We start from the raw sequence: 15,292 nt of genomic DNA, 5'->3' as shown, positions 1-15,292 counted from the left end.
TGCCCCCTATGAGTGTATTGAAATTGAGAAGAGACCTCAGCCCCCTCCCGGTGAGTGTGTATGTGTGTGTTAGCCTGCCCTTTATGTTTATGTGTGGGAATGGGGACAGATCTCAGCCCCCTCCTGGTGCGTGTGTAGGTGTGTGTTAGCCTGCCCCTTGTGTGTGCGTGTGTGTTTGTGTAGGAATGGGGACGGACCTCAGCCCCCTCCCGGTGAGTGTGTGGCCTCTGACAGCTTGTCTGAGTCCCCTCCTCCTTCCCCCTAATATAGTGAGCGTGTGGCGAGGCAGATTCAGCACTGGCTGAAGTTCTCTGAAGCTGCAGAGACCGGTGCTGAGGACGCCGGTCAGCCCACATGGAGATCTACTACGCCGTGCTGCTGTGGGCCTGCAGCCAGCTGCCAGGTGGGGGGGCGGGGGGTGGGCCACTCTCTGTGTCTCCGTGCCTGCCTGGGGCACATCCAGACGCACGCTTCTGTGTGTCTGCGTGTGCCTCCCTGCAGCTGGAGCGTGTGTGGCTGTGCGTGAGCTTCTAACAGAGTGCAGACGATCGTTTACATGGTTGTGGGTATTGTTTGCGAATCTCTTCGTGTTCTTGTGGTTTTTCTGTGTCTTTGAGCTGTCGCAAAGTTAGGAGGTGCTCTGATGGACCCAGGGACTCTATCCCCTGTGGAATGCGAGATACTGCTGTAAGGGGAGGCGTCTCTGATGGACTCAGCCGACAGGGCTGTTTGAAATGACTGAACGATCGCAAAGAAGCTTCTGTTCTCGAAAAACATCGGTGTCAGGTTTAAAGGAAACTTTCAGGAATGGAGGTTTTGGGAAGCACTAGCTCGCTGCATGTCTGGGGAGGAATTCGGAACCCAGCAGCCTGATGGAGGTCTCAGGGGGGGACGGTTGGCTCTGAAGAACATACTGACGTTTGGGTTTAAAGCTCCTGTGAGCTTTGGTGGAGAAGGTGATACCGGACACTCAGTTTCCACTATGCAGAGCCAGGGCCTGGATCACTTGCCGCTATTTTGTTTTTTGTTATTTTTCTTCTTTGCTTAGAGTAGGAATGTCAGTGATGTCTTCACAGACCGTGGGACCATTGCTATGTCTGAACTTTTACCAGAGTTTCAGTCAATCAGATCAGTTGAACCCTGTTCTGGAGCTTGAGGATTTGGTGTTCAGATATTCATGCTCTCTTTGCATAGTCCATAAATTTTCAGGGACCCTTCTCAATGAAGGAAATATTGTCGAAACAGCTTTTGTAGTATATATTTTCTGTCTGAGTTATTTGAGAGAAGTGTTAATAAGGCAGGGTTCGGCTGCCTTGACATCACCAGGGGGAAATCTCAGTTTGAGTTCATCAAGCTGGTTGTGCTGATTGGCACTCTGTCGTGTGTTTGTGATGTCAAAGGGCACAAGGTGCGATGTCACTAGAGCCAAAGAACTGATCTCAGCTAGTAGCTGTTTTCTGTAATTACAAACATTATTAGTGTGTATGAGTGAGTGACACTGTGTGTGTGTGTGTGTGTGTGTGTGTGTATGTGGTCATGCATATATTACATTCCGGCAATGTCCCCACAATGTGATGAACACCTATTATTTTGACGTTGTAAGGACAGTTTTTTTTTCGGTCCCCACAAGTATAACCTCAGTTTTAGAAAAATCTGTGCATATGATCAAAAGTACCTTAAGTCTTGTATTTTGATTGGTTTCTTATGGGTTAAGGTTGTCATAGTTGAGATTAGGGTTTTCCCCTGGAAATGAAGGGAGAGGCCCCACAAAGAGATGATTATGACGACTGTGAGCATGTGTGACTGTGACTGTGTGTGTGTGACTGTGACTGCGAGTGTGCGTGACTGTGACTGAGAGCATATGTATTCAGTGAGTATCCAAGCTAGTCACATGTGTATCTCCAGCCTACTTGTAAATGAAACAAGGGCAGTCTGAAGCTGTGACCTCCTACCCTGCAAATCCACTTGCTAGTTAGTGCATTTTCCTTTGTGGATTTTGGATGTTTTCATTTGAGGGAAATCTTTCATTATTAAATATTTCATTAGTGGATTTCATTCTCAGACTGAAGGAGAGTAGGGGGTGATCATATTTTTACCGGTCTTACCTGTCCCTACATTTTGATTGTCCAACCTGGGACAGGTTATACAGATAGCAAACATTTCTTATTACCTGGGACAGTCATGTGACAGGAGTGTGATCCTCAATCCTAGCTCTTCATCGGCCAACCTCTGTAAAGCTGATCTCTCACTATCAGTGGAAAGTCTGCTTTCGGTCCATGTTGCCATGGAGAAGCTTCTGTAGACTGACTTTGGCCCAGCATTGTCCCGGCAGGACTGAGTTGAGGCTTATTTATGTGGGCAGGAGAATCTGCACACAGGAGGCCAGCTTTGGTATAAGCTTCCAAATTGTCTGTGCCACGTTAGAGGTTTGAGGAGCACACAGAGGATCTTCCTTGCTCTTATGCTCTCTCTCTCTCTCTCTCTCTCTCTCTCTCTCTCTCTCACTCTCTCTCTCTTTCTCTCCACTGTTTTCCAACTATCTGAGGAAGTTAAGCCAAGCCACTCTCTCGTGGGATCTGGTACACATTTCTGTCTTTTGTGACCAGCTCATGGGACGGGCACTAATACCCAGGCTGACGTGTTTGTGTTTAGTTTCACCATGCTATGATTGGCACCTAGAGACAAAATAGAAAAAAAGCATGTGCAAAATATCTAAGTGGTCTGAACACATTGAGTAACACCCTTCAAATTCAGTTTTTATTGATTTATTTTATGTGAGTGCACATGCAAAAATAATGAATTATTTCAGTCTTTCCTTTCTGCCATAAATTCTTGATTCCTCTGGAGGATACAGAGTGCAAGATCAGCAGTAAAGAATCAGAATTGTTGGTGGGTTTGGGATGGAATCAGGGGGTGCCCTGCACCCCGACGCAGACGAGCCCGCTTCTCCTGTGAGCAGTTACATTACATTTATTTTATTTCACCCAAAGTGAAGTACAAGTGAGGCAAACAGCACATTCCAAGCGTTCATGCAGTCAAGCAGTCAACTAGGCATAAGTGCAGGCTGAGCTTCCAGTGAATGCCCAGGTACGAGCGCAGGCAGGATCAGAGCAGGAGCTACACAACAAATCAAGAACCTAGTTGGTGAACTGTTTAAATCTGCAGAAAGTGCAACATTAAGAGCATTCAGGGAACATGGCAACAAATTGACAGGTGACAGAATCAGTTCCTCTGCTCAGACTCTCCAGCCGGTCGCCACGGGCTTAAGGGACACTTCGCATTTTCCACAAATCGCGGACGAAGGGGGGAACGAAGACGGACGGAATGAGCATAGACCAGGATGTGCGTGGATGTCCTCAGATAGATTTGCTCATGAGTTTCCCTGCAGATTTCCTTCCAGGAGGCAAAGGCCTTGTCATCCGTTACCTCTCTTTATGGTCATGCGTGTTTCCTGTGTGGAAATCGAGAACCAGTGCTGCCAGATGATATAATTATTACGCTATCGGATAGCCGAAGGCTGTAAAGCACCATTAAAGTTGAACGCATGTGTGAGGGAGAAGCGACGGCAGCAGAGGCCCGTACCTCACTCAGAGGGACCTTTCACGATAAACATCTTAATTGAAAGCAGAGTGGCTGCTGTTTTCTGTGAGCCGTCCAAAGCCCACAGAAAGGCCGAGCACAAAGGCTCCTGATAGCTCTGCTTTTGGCTCATTTGGGCCCTCATCCATTACAGGATGAATGCCCACCCTAAGATGAGGGTATTTATGTTTGTAAGCAGGTCTGTCCACACTCTGGCCTATCATCTGTAGCACAAGTCAGTCTGAGGGCTTGTGGGTCAATTTGATTTGTTTGTCTATGAGGCAGGTCCTGTTTGGGTTGTCAGGATAAGGAGATTATCCAGAAGCTGGTGCCCCCTACAGAGGCCTGCCCCGTCCACAGAGTCTGGATAATGGGGGGTTGCTGAGTGAACACTGGAGTGCAGCACCGTCCAGTATCTCTATGGGCTATGAAACCAGCTTAAGTCACTTGGTCGCACAAAAGCAAGTCCTTGCCCAGACTGCCTGCTCTGAGTCCGGGACCAGGTTGCGGGGGGCACTAGTCGACGCAGTGACGCCCAGACCTCCCTCTCGCTAGTCACATCCTCCAGCTCCTCTGGAGGGACACCAAGACGTTTCAAGGCCAGACGAGATATATAATTTCTCCAGCATGTCCTGGATCTGTCCCGGGGCCTCCTCCCAGTTGGATATGCACCACCCCAGGGAGGTAATCAGGAAGCTTACTAGCCAAATGGCCGAATATCATCAGCTGGCTGCTTTCAATGCGGAGGGGAACCATCGCCTCCCGAACGACCGAGTTCCACACCATATCTCCAAGGCTGAGCCCAGGATGCTCCAAAACAAAGTCTGACTATTTTGGAGAAGGAGATCGGAGTATTGAAATGGGATGTTGGGTGGCTCTGTGGGTTAGGGCTCGGTGCCTGTGATCAGAAGGTCGCTGATTTAAATCCCAGGGTCGGCATAGTGATTTCAACATTAGGCCCTTAAATATATATATAAATATATATATATATATATGTGTGTGTGGGGGGGGGGGCAGGTATATATTGCATTGTGGGGACCAAATTTCCTCACAAAGTGATAAAAACTTTTTATTTTGACTTTCCCCACAAGGAGAAATTAAATTTTATGAAAATCTGTGACTGTAATCAAGAAACTAAAAATGCCAAAAGTCTTGTATTTCATTTAGTTACTTATGGTTAAGGTTAAAGTTAAGGTTAAGGTAGGGGTTAAGGTCGTCATGTTGGGATAAGAGTTTTCCCCATAGATATGAATGGAGAGTCCCCACAAAGACATAATTACAAACCTGTGTGTGTGGGGGGGGCAGTGGGGGTCATAACAGAGTGAAACTGCAGTGTTTGTACAGCCAGTATAGCGGAGTAAAACATTTATGACATTAGATCTTGCAGAAACAGAAATGATGGCTGTTTACCTGGTAACCAGGCTGGTGATACAAACTGCCTCACCTCCACGTCTCTAGGTCTGCACAACTGCTTCAGCATCGACACCCAGAATCCCCGGCTGATTCCCGGCTCCGCTGAAGCCCAGTTTGGCTACACCGTGCAGCAACACGAGGCTGGAGGGCAGAAGTGGTAAGAGCGCCCCCTGCATGACAGTAATGAACTGGCGCTTTCCCAGAGGCGGGACTGCTCTGGCCACGCCCTCGTCCTCCCGCACATGTGCATTTATTTGGCAGATGGTTTTCTCCAAAGCCATGTCCATCCATCCATCTCCTACTGCTTTTCGGGTCGGGTCAGGGGGGTGCAGCAGTCTAAACAGGGAAACCCACACTTCCCTCTCCCCAGCCATTTCGTCCAGCTCATCAGGGGAAATCCCTAGGCATTCCCAGGCCAGCCGAGAGACATAGTCTCTAGTGCACATATGGACACCCTTATGCTAGAAGATGGTGTTCATTCCGTGACAAGCACAGAAGTCCAATAGCAAAACACCGCTCAGGTTCAGATCGGGGGGGGGGCGTTCCTCCCAATCACGCCCCTCCAAGTCTCACTGTCACTGGCCACGTGAGCATTGAAGTCCCCCAGCAGAACAAGAGAGTCCCTAGGAGGAGTGCTCTCCAACACCCCCTTCCAAGGACTCCAAAAAGGGTGGGTATTCCGAACTTCCATTTGGCGCATAAGCGCAAACAACAGTCAGGACCTGTACCCCCACCCGAAGGCGAAGGGAGGCTACCCTCTCGTCCACCGTGGTAAACTCTAATATACAGGCACCTAGCCAGGGGGCAATAAGTATGCCCACCCCTGCCCGGCGCCTCTCCCTGTGAGCAGCTCCAGAGTGGAAGAGGGTCCGACCCCCCCCCCAAGATTCCAGAGCCCAAGCCGTGCGTCGAGGATCGGACCGCCAAGGTCCCCGCCTTCGGCCACTGCCCAACTCACATTGCACTCGACCCCTTTGGCCCCTCCTACAGGTGGTGAGCCCATTGGAGGGGGGGACCCACATGCCTTCTTCGAGTTGTGCTTGACCACGGCCCCATGGGTGCAAAGCCTTACCCCCAGGCCTGGATCCAGGGGGGGGCCCAGTGACCCGCGTCCGGGTGAGGGAAAACGTGAAACCATGTTTATACTCATCATAAGGGGTCTAATGAGCCACACTTCGTCTGGTTCCTCAACCAGGACCTGTTTGCCTTGGGTGACCCTACCAGGGGCATAAAACCCTGGGTAACTTAGCTCCTGAGATCACTGGAACACGTAAGCCCCTCCACCACGATAAGGTGTCGGCTCCAGGAGAGAAAAAGCCATGTCCAAATCAGGCAAATAACACATTACTGACATACAGCTGTCTTGGAATGGACTTGGCATAAGTGTGGCTAGGCTGAGCTTCCAGTGAAACCAGTAGCAAGTGTGGGAAAGTTGTGGGAAAAAGAGGAGCAGAAACACAACTTCGAGCCTCACATCAGAAATGCCGCACGGACAAATATCAAACACTAACCCTAAACGCAATATTCCAAAAAAACTGGGAGTCCCAGACAATAATGTTACAATGGGAAAAGTCATGGGGAGGCAGTAAGCTGCTGAGGGTCAGCAAGAGGGGGTTAGGTCCCTTTGGGGGACCTCCTGGCAGACAGAAGCCATTTCTTCAGAGGTGTATTTGGGAGCATGGAAGCAGGAACTGCTGACCTACACATAAACACCCCCCCCCCAGGTCTGCCTTTGGAACGCAGCACAATCTCTGGTCCTGCTGAAGCTGTCCCAATCTGGAACATTCCACATGTGACCCTCCAGGTCCCTGTGACCCCCCCGCCTGGCTTGTGGATGCTGAGGGCGGGACCTCGCGCACTGCAATGCTCCTTACTTCTTCCCTCCTGCTGTTTTACTCATTCCCTCACTCTCATATTCTCTTCATACTTTTCCAGTCACTCATTCAGTCTAGCACATTCTTCCGCTTTCCCACACATCCACTGTTTCCACCCCGCCTCAAACCTGGGGCCGGTCGCTCTCTTGCCCAGTCTCCTGATTGCTCACGCGAGCCTTTCTGACACTCGCTGGCGCGTTTCACCGCTCACCATCCTCTCTCAAACTTTACACTCTACTGGCAGAAAATATTTCACGCTTCTCTTCAAAACTCAGCCTTAGCATTAAAAATAATTCCATCCCCCCCCCCCCTTTTTGGGAGGTATTATTCTGAAATTAAAGCGTATAGCTGGGATATAATGAGAGATCACCTTTGGCAGTAAATAGGGTTTTCCTGAGAGGATTAGACCCTCCAGACACCCCCCCCCCCCATGCACGTTTTATTAACCTGGAAACAATTTTCCTTCCAAAGGAAATTCTGAGTCTGGTGCACCTGGTGTTACTGGGACAGAGAGAGAGAGAGACAGAAAGAGAGAAAGAGAATGGACAGAGAGAGAGAGAGAGAGGCGCGACAGTGATTCCCAAGTGTCTTCATCTTATGTTCTTGCCATGTGATTCACGACCTTTGACCTCTCCCCCTCAGAAGTGCATCCAGCACTGGCTCTGGGGGACAAATAGCTGAACTGCCTACCTCACAGCAGTGCTTGTTAGAAGTTGTGTGTGTGGAAACAATTGAGAAAGATGAGACAAGAATCATTTTTAACGACGTTCCTTTTTTTTCATGCTGTCATTCAACACCAGGACCTAGGTCATCTTCCCATTTCACAATGAGGATGTTATGGATGGATGGATGGATGGATGTATTAAAGGATGGATGCTTCATTAATCATGAAAAGTATTTGCAGGTTTACACATACAGTGAAAAAGCACATTTAGACACTAATAAACAATAACAATAAGTAATAAATGACAATAAACATCAACAGTGTAAATGTCAGAGAAAGTAGTGCACGAAATTCCATGGTAAATAAACAGAAATAGTTTTGCATGCAGCATTTCTGCATTTCAGTGATGTTGTCCTGGTATCTAAATGGCTGGAAAACAAGGAGTTTTCTGTGACAGGGCGGCTGTACCGGGCTACTGGGAGGGAGGCCATCACTTTCTTGGACCACAACTGCAGGCAGAGCGGGTCACATTTGACCCCTCTCTGACCTGCACATCCAAAATAACGGCCCGCATGCGGAAAGAATGAGGCTTGTTTAGTGACGCTTTCCACAGTGAAGAAAACGCTCGTTTTCACGGGGCTCGTTTGCAGATTTAATTTGGCTCGCTTTGTTTTCCAAAAAGAGGTGCCAGTCAGATATCACCTTTCAAAGTCTCACAGAGAGATTGCATCTCTAAATGATAATTAACACCACTGTTAATTAAGTGCCCTGCATTTAAAGTGAAAGCTTTGAAACATGAATGCATTTGTGACAAAGGAGCATTTCTGTGCTGAACGGGAATATTTTAGCGGGACCTGGAAGGATGATGCATGGAGCACAGGGGCAGCGACGTGGCTGACAGATCTGTGCGGCAGCCCGGCTGGCTGTGACAAGCGGTGCTGCTCTCTTGGCTCATTTAGAGAGACCAGCAGTTAATGTCTCTACTGCTAGCAGCACTTCCATATGTCCCATAAACTGTCAAATCCTGGACCTTAATCTCTTATTATCAAACCGCTAGAAGAAAACTGAATAAGCTGATATCATCCATTCATCCATCCATATTCTAACCACCTATCCAGGTCAGGGTCCCCGGGGGCCTGGAGCCTATCCCCAGGCAATATAGAGTACAGGGCTTGGGTACAGCTTGGATGGGGTCAATATTAGTTTAGTATAAAACAAAAATGCAGAGGCATTTAAAATCAGGATAGAATTACATTGTTTATAATTCAGAGTGTTGTGTGTTTAGCCAAACACACCAAACCCTCTTTCATTCTGCTCTTTCATCTGTCTCTCTCAGTCTCGCTTCTTCTTTATTTCTCTGTTTTCCTCTTTCTCGCTCTCTGTTTATCTTTCTCGCTTGCTTTCTCTGTCACTCTGTTTCTCTTTCTCTCTCTCTGTTTCTCCCTCTTTCTTTCCTCTCTCTCACTCTCCTTGTTTCTCTCCCTCTTTCTGCTTTCCTGTCTGGGCCTTCCGTCTTCCCAATTTGCCACGTGTGGCTGTCCAGTGGAGGTGTCTGCATTTGCCCTCGACGAGCTTCCAATTAACAGGGCCTTGCATTAACGAGGCCCTCATTTAAGCATGTTAGCGGGGATCCACTGCTAACGTGCCTAGCAGTAAGCTGCACTCTCTCTCCAGGCGATGGTTGCCTGCATAAAATTCCTTTTTGCATGCTGCCGATAAGGGCTGGGAAACCTCTTTGATGGGGCCCCTGCCTTTTAAGCCTTATCTTAGTGCTAGAAGCTGGCTTATGTCTGGATCACCAGGTGAACTTAGAGCTTCATGAAAGCTTTGCCTAGCAGTTAAAAGCTAAGCTGTAGTGAAAACCTGCCTCCCCCCACCCCCCTTCTCAGTGGACTATGAATAATTGACATCAGATGTTTTAATGGGTTTTAAAATGTGTTTTTTGTGAAGTTTTCCTTTTTTTGTATAGGTCCATAGATTTCGTCAAATCTTCTGGCAATGCTACTTCTCTTCTATAAACTTCATCTGTTTAGTTAATTGTTTAATCGCCTGATTTGTGTGTAGAGACCAGGATCTTATTAGCGGTTACACGTGCTTGGAAATATGTTAATAAAATGCAGGTGTTCGGATTCCATCCCACAGTGTTTGTGCTGGACAGCTTCTAAAGCCAAACACTGATGCCCCAAAAGCACCATCACTGCTCAAAGCAGCTCAAACTACACATACAACAGATAAATGCACTCCAGTGTTGTGGTCTCTGCTGGCTAAAGACTGAATGGCTTAGCAAACAGCTGCTGCTCATAGATAGACAGGATGTAAGCTGACCTGTGCAGTGCGGCCACCTTTAAACTATGCATGAGATGGGTGTCTTTTACAGATGGTGTCTCTGTGAGATTTGTATTCCTCTCTGTGATCGTGCCGCTGTGGAATCCGGCTTGGCATCTGCACAGAAGGGGTAACTTTACCTGTGACTGTGAATGTCGTTTATCTTTCGAGCAAGAACCGTCTGCTTTCAGCAGAGGTGGATATTGCCAGTGCTTTGTGGCTGTAATGCTTTATACTTAACTGGCTGGTTGAAACAAAATTATGGTCTGGATTTTTACTTTATGGACCTGAAATGTCCACCTCTGGCTGAAAGGGTAGTAGCAGATGCTGTCATTGACGAGGCCCAGCTGGCCTGGCGTATGTCTCCATCTGTTAGCAGGACGTTCTGAGTGCTGGGGAGGGACAATGCAACTATTTAGCATGATTACTAAGAGGAGAGTCTGATCCTTTTCAGTGTTATAGTGCAGTGATCAGCCATTCTCCATTGGGACTCTCTCAGCCAGGCTCTTTATCCTGCTCAATTTCACTTTAGCAGAGTGTATACCTAATTCAGACGGCGTCCAATGTCTGCAGCATAATCCATCCAAATTGGCTTTATCGGTTTCTCAAATGCACATTTCTTTATTTGAAACGTTCAAGTATCTGAAACAGCCCTAAATGCAAACCCCATGCACACAGAACAGGGGTGGGATTCGAACCCACAACCCCAGTGGAGTGAGGCCACCATACCATAGTAATAACACCTGAAGTGAAGTTCTAGCTTTTGACGACCAGGTTCAGTTACCAGTGGCCCGTGAGTGCACCCCCCCAACCCCAGCCCCACCTGCAGGCGGCTGCCTCGCACGCGCTCTGTGTCACAGCAGCTGAATGAAATTTTTGAACCTGTGTGGTTTTTTTCAGCCGCTTAAATGTCTTGAATTTTTTCCATCCCCGCCACCATTTTTTTTCCCCTCTTCATACTGTTTTTCTTTCCTCATGCTTTGCTCACATGTGTACATTATAAAGCTCATGTGGAGCTCTTTGGGGGGTATTCCTGGATTTTCTTTTGCCTCACCTCTGACGTGTTTAACAGCATGTGTTTATTATAAAGCTGTCTCACTGGTATCCCAGAGGATCTCAGAGACTGCAGTTCTTCATGCTGCCGTCTAAACCAGAGGTTTGTTGACTGGGAGGAAGGTATTTTTCTTCTTTGATGAAGGACTCTTGACTGCAATAAAGAGCTGCTAATGGTGACATGATGCAGGCTTATATATCAATACCAGCCAATGTTCATTAATAATCAAGGCATCATCGTCGGTCCAATGCGTCAGTCTTTATTTAATATTTAAAGTTAGCAGCAGCAGAGCTAAAGACATAGCTACTAAAATAATGGAGATGACTGCATTGGGCGATCAAGCATGTTCTGTAATGGGGCACTAGGGATTTTGTTGGCTTGTTCACCATTTAGAACCTCGCTACAGGCTCCCGAGTTGGCCCCTGCTTCACTGATGCTACACAGATCTTAAGAAGTAACGCCATGAACATCAGTTTCACTACAGAATTGTGGAGCTCAGACCATAGCTGGTTATCAGTATTGGCCAAAATTTCTACATCAGGGCACCACTAAGAGATGGTGTTTCACTTCCCCACTGCAATGGCCAGGTTGCTGGTGGGGGCCCCCTTTGAGAGCAGTGGCCAGCACCAAACTGGGGATGTCTACAAGTGCGCCGTGGATGATGGCTCCAACAGCAGCTGCACGAGGCTCAACTTAGGTGCCCGCCTTCCCCGTTCGTGTGCTGATTCCATTTCCGATGGGAGGTTTTGTTTGGGGTGTGGGGATCTTCATGGAGTGATGCCTCCGAATTTTCTGTTAGCTGTTGCTCACTAGCCAAATCATGGTAGTTATCTCTGCTGTTCTTGACCCCCCCCCCCCCCCCCACCCCGCTCCCCAATCGCACCCACAGGAAGGGTTTCCCTTACCAATGTGTCCGAGCGCAAGGACAGATGCGGCTTGGCATGACACTGGCCTCCAACCCGAAGGACAACACGTTTGTGGTGCGTTCCAGACCTACCTCCGAGATGAATATTAACCACTGTAGAATCGCAGTTTTGACCCTATACTGGACCTGGACGTTGGATCAGTGTGCCTTGTAAGCCAGTACTGGTGCATACTTGTGTGCACAGCTGCTTGTATTAATGTCTTCCTGTTTTATAGGCCTGTGGACCCTTGTGGTCTTATGAGTGTGGCAGTTCCTACTACAGTACCGGCATTTGCTCGAGGGTCAACGGCAGTTTCAAGTTCTCTCGGACCATAGCCCCAGCCTTCCAGAGTAAGGACATGCCACGCTCTGCACTCCAGTGATGATGGTTTTACATCCGCGATTTGCACGCCTCGTTCACCTTGTGGTTCGGGTTATTCGCCTCATTCTACCAACCGGTTGGAAATTCTGACATGTGGCGTGGGGTTCATCCGTTTTGTTTTTGAAAGGATGTGAAACCTACATGGACATCGTTATTGTTCTGGATGGATCCAACTCTATCTACCCATGGTACGAGGTGCAGAACTTTCTCATCAACATCCTGCAGAAATTCTACATTGGGCCCGGCCAAATACAGGTTTGTTGTTAGTGTGTGTGTCTGCGTACTGTGCGTATGTGTGAGAGAAAGACAAAGCAACAGTAGGCTGTCACTAGCTGTGCTTTCATTAAAGTTTTGTGCAAATTTTAAGCAGAGTGAAATTGCGAGTAAGGTGTGTATCTAATAATGGATGTCATCTGAGTAATACTCTCCATTTATCAACCCGTGAGATTAAGAGCCATGTCAAATTAGTAGCTCTAGCAGAACTAATTATCATGTCCCGCGTAACTTCTAATTTGCAAATTCTTCCCATTATTGTTTTTTAAATCCTCCTTTTTCAACTCACCAAAAAAGTACTTCAACCGAACTTAATTTGAGTTATCTGAGGGTATATTTCAAATTCGAGTGTCTCCATTCATGGTTTTTCAGTTTGCATCTCGCGCGAAATATACAAATATTGGTGAATGGAAACGCCACTGTAGACTTCTGCTTCCAGGTAGGGGTGGTGCAGTATGGGGAGAAGGTGGTGCATGAGTTCCACCTCAATGAGTACCGTTCCGTGGAAGAGGTGGTGAGGGCCGCACGCAACATTGAGCAGCGTGGTGGCGAGGAGACGCGCACCGCACTGGGCATCAACATGGCACGGTACGTCCAGCATGTTAGACAATCCTCTGGAACAGAGCAACGGAGCTTAAGTCTTCAAGTCTCTGACCCTCTCTGCCTCACCTGTCCATTGATGCTATGCCCATTTTTTTAAACTTTCTTCCCATATGCTTTGGAGGCTGGATGTGGGTTTGATTGAGGACTCTAGTGGAAGGATCTGGCAATGAATAGTATTTTTTTTTGGTGTCCACAGGTCACAGGCTTTTAAACGAGGTGGTCGCCGTGGTGCCAAGAAGGTGATGATTGTGATCACAGATGGGGAGTCACATGACAGCCCTGACCTGCAGAAGGTCATTGAGGCCAGTGAAAAGGATGACATCACGCGGTACGCCATTGCGGTGTGTACCTTTCTCAGCTCTTATCTCTTTCTCGTAGTGCTACAACTTGCTGCAGAGTAGTCCTACTTTAATCAGTACCAATGCTTTCGAAGGCCATGTGATGTCCTAGGCAAGCTTCTACACCGGCACCGAAAGTGAAATTGGTTTGCTAAGTTGATGCGGTAGGAGGCGACCAGTGCTGGCTAATGAGTTGACTGACACTAGTCTGAATACACTCTTTAACCAGCCTACTGTAAATGCAACTTCCTTGCCCAACACATCGATGGGGCGGCACCTGTAATGGAAGAAGTGTGTGTGACTGCCTACCTTTTTGACCCCCCAGGTTCTGGGCTATTACAACCGACGTGGCATCAATCCTGAGGCCTTCCTGAGGGAGATCAAGTACATCGCTAGTGACCCTGATGATAAGCACTTCTTCAACGTAAAGGATGAATCTGCATTGAAAGACATTGTGGATGCATGGGCGAGCGAATTTTCAGCTTAGAAGGTACGAGGCCAGACCTTGGAGTCCTGCAGGTCCCTTCCTTACTGCTCCCATTGGCTCAGGCAAGAGTACAACAGCAATTTATCTTATTGGTCATGGAACTGCAGCTTGTTGCAACCTTTTTCTGCCCGTGTGTGTATGTGTTTATTTACACTCACTTTATTATGCTGTTTGTGTTCATAGGGACCAACAAGAATGAAACGTCGTTTGGTCTCCAGATGTCTCAAGCTGGTTTCTCTTCTCACATTGTGGAGGTGACTATCACCAATTCCTTTCACCTCGTCTCCTTGCTCCCCCCATGTGCTTCTGGGAACTGAGGTCATCTTGATTTAACGCTCCTTTTCCACTTGCAGTGTTGAGACAGGACGATTTTCCAGTCCTTTTTCCAGAAATGAGAGTGGCGTGCTGCTCTTTCTCAGGAGCAGTTTTTCTTTTTGCTTATGTCATGGTCCATCATGGGGGGGGGGGGGGGGGAGGGGGGGGGGGCTTCATCCAGAAGCTTGTATTACAGCCCCAAATAACAGTCCTTCAAATCACTTGAATGGAGGTGACATCTCCAAAATAAATTATGGCAGATCTTACACTTAGTACAAATTGCATTTTCTCATTTAGCGGACTGCATAGCTAAAGCCGTTTAAACACTTTCAGTAGCATTAAACATGTGTGGTTAGGGACTAGAACTAGTAATTAGCACATTTTACCAGACTTACACAGCCGAATAATTTTATAGAAGCGATTCCATTTAAGCTCTGCTATCTCCGCTAAGAGGCTCCAAAGAGTGTAACTGTTCACAAACCTCCATACCTATACCACTCATCCCCGTGTCTCTGTGGTAGGGAATCTTGAAGAATCTGTCTGTGGTCATTGCAGGTTTTGATCTCCTGGTTCTGCAATTTCACAGTATTTGTTTGTAATCATTAGAGTCCTTAGCTTGCTGAGTCACAGCCGCTGATTCAGGTTACATTTGAGGATGAGCTGCCTCTGGAGAGAGATATATCCCCTCCATTTAAGAACGTAAATAAATATATGAAAAGCAGATGCTTGCTGGGAAATTTGGAAATCTCATACTTTACATTTTTGAGCTCCAGCGAAGCCACTCGCTTAACGAATGCCATTTGAGAATTGAGAGACAGATGAAGTCTTGGAAAGTTCTTTAGAGCTTCTAGGGGGGAGGTAGCCGTCCCTGAAGTCCCCCAGGTTCCACTGAATGCAGGCCGCTGAGTAGAGCAGAAGTCTATCTAAGTGGACGGTGCATCTGCTAAGTCTCTTTAGTAATGTTCACAGAGGAGCTATCTGCCGCCTGAGACTGATTTCTGCGTTTCTTTGGGAGACATTTGGTCTGTCTCAGTTCTTTACTGCCTCTGGACAGCTTACAGTGGGATAGTCTGTCTGGTGG

At 47.6% G+C, this 15,292-nt stretch overlaps 1 protein-coding gene across 1 annotated transcript in view; it reads left to right on the top strand.

The window, feature by feature from the left end:
- Positions 1 to 274: 274 nt before the first annotated feature.
- Positions 275 to 15,292, top strand: part of LOC125706718 (integrin alpha-11-like) — a 32,361-nt gene continuing 17,343 nt past the window's right edge. Inside the window, 12 exon segments of the mRNA XM_048973541.1 lie at positions 275 to 403; positions 5,038 to 5,149; positions 11,497 to 11,606; positions 11,799 to 11,834; positions 11,837 to 11,889; positions 12,050 to 12,164; positions 12,323 to 12,450; positions 12,908 to 13,056; positions 13,268 to 13,412; positions 13,735 to 13,870; positions 13,873 to 13,899; positions 14,080 to 14,150. Coding sequence (XP_048829498.1) covers positions 355 to 403; positions 5,038 to 5,149; positions 11,497 to 11,606; positions 11,799 to 11,834; positions 11,837 to 11,889; positions 12,050 to 12,164; positions 12,323 to 12,450; positions 12,908 to 13,056; positions 13,268 to 13,412; positions 13,735 to 13,870; positions 13,873 to 13,899; positions 14,080 to 14,150 — 1,131 coding nt within the window. The 5' untranslated portion in view covers positions 275 to 354.

This window comes from Brienomyrus brachyistius, chromosome 13 (genome assembly GCF_023856365.1).
Source record: "Brienomyrus brachyistius isolate T26 chromosome 13, BBRACH_0.4, whole genome shotgun sequence".
NCBI lineage: Eukaryota > Metazoa > Chordata > Actinopteri > Osteoglossiformes > Mormyridae > Brienomyrus > Brienomyrus brachyistius.
This window is presented reverse-complemented; position numbering and strand designations above follow the sequence as displayed.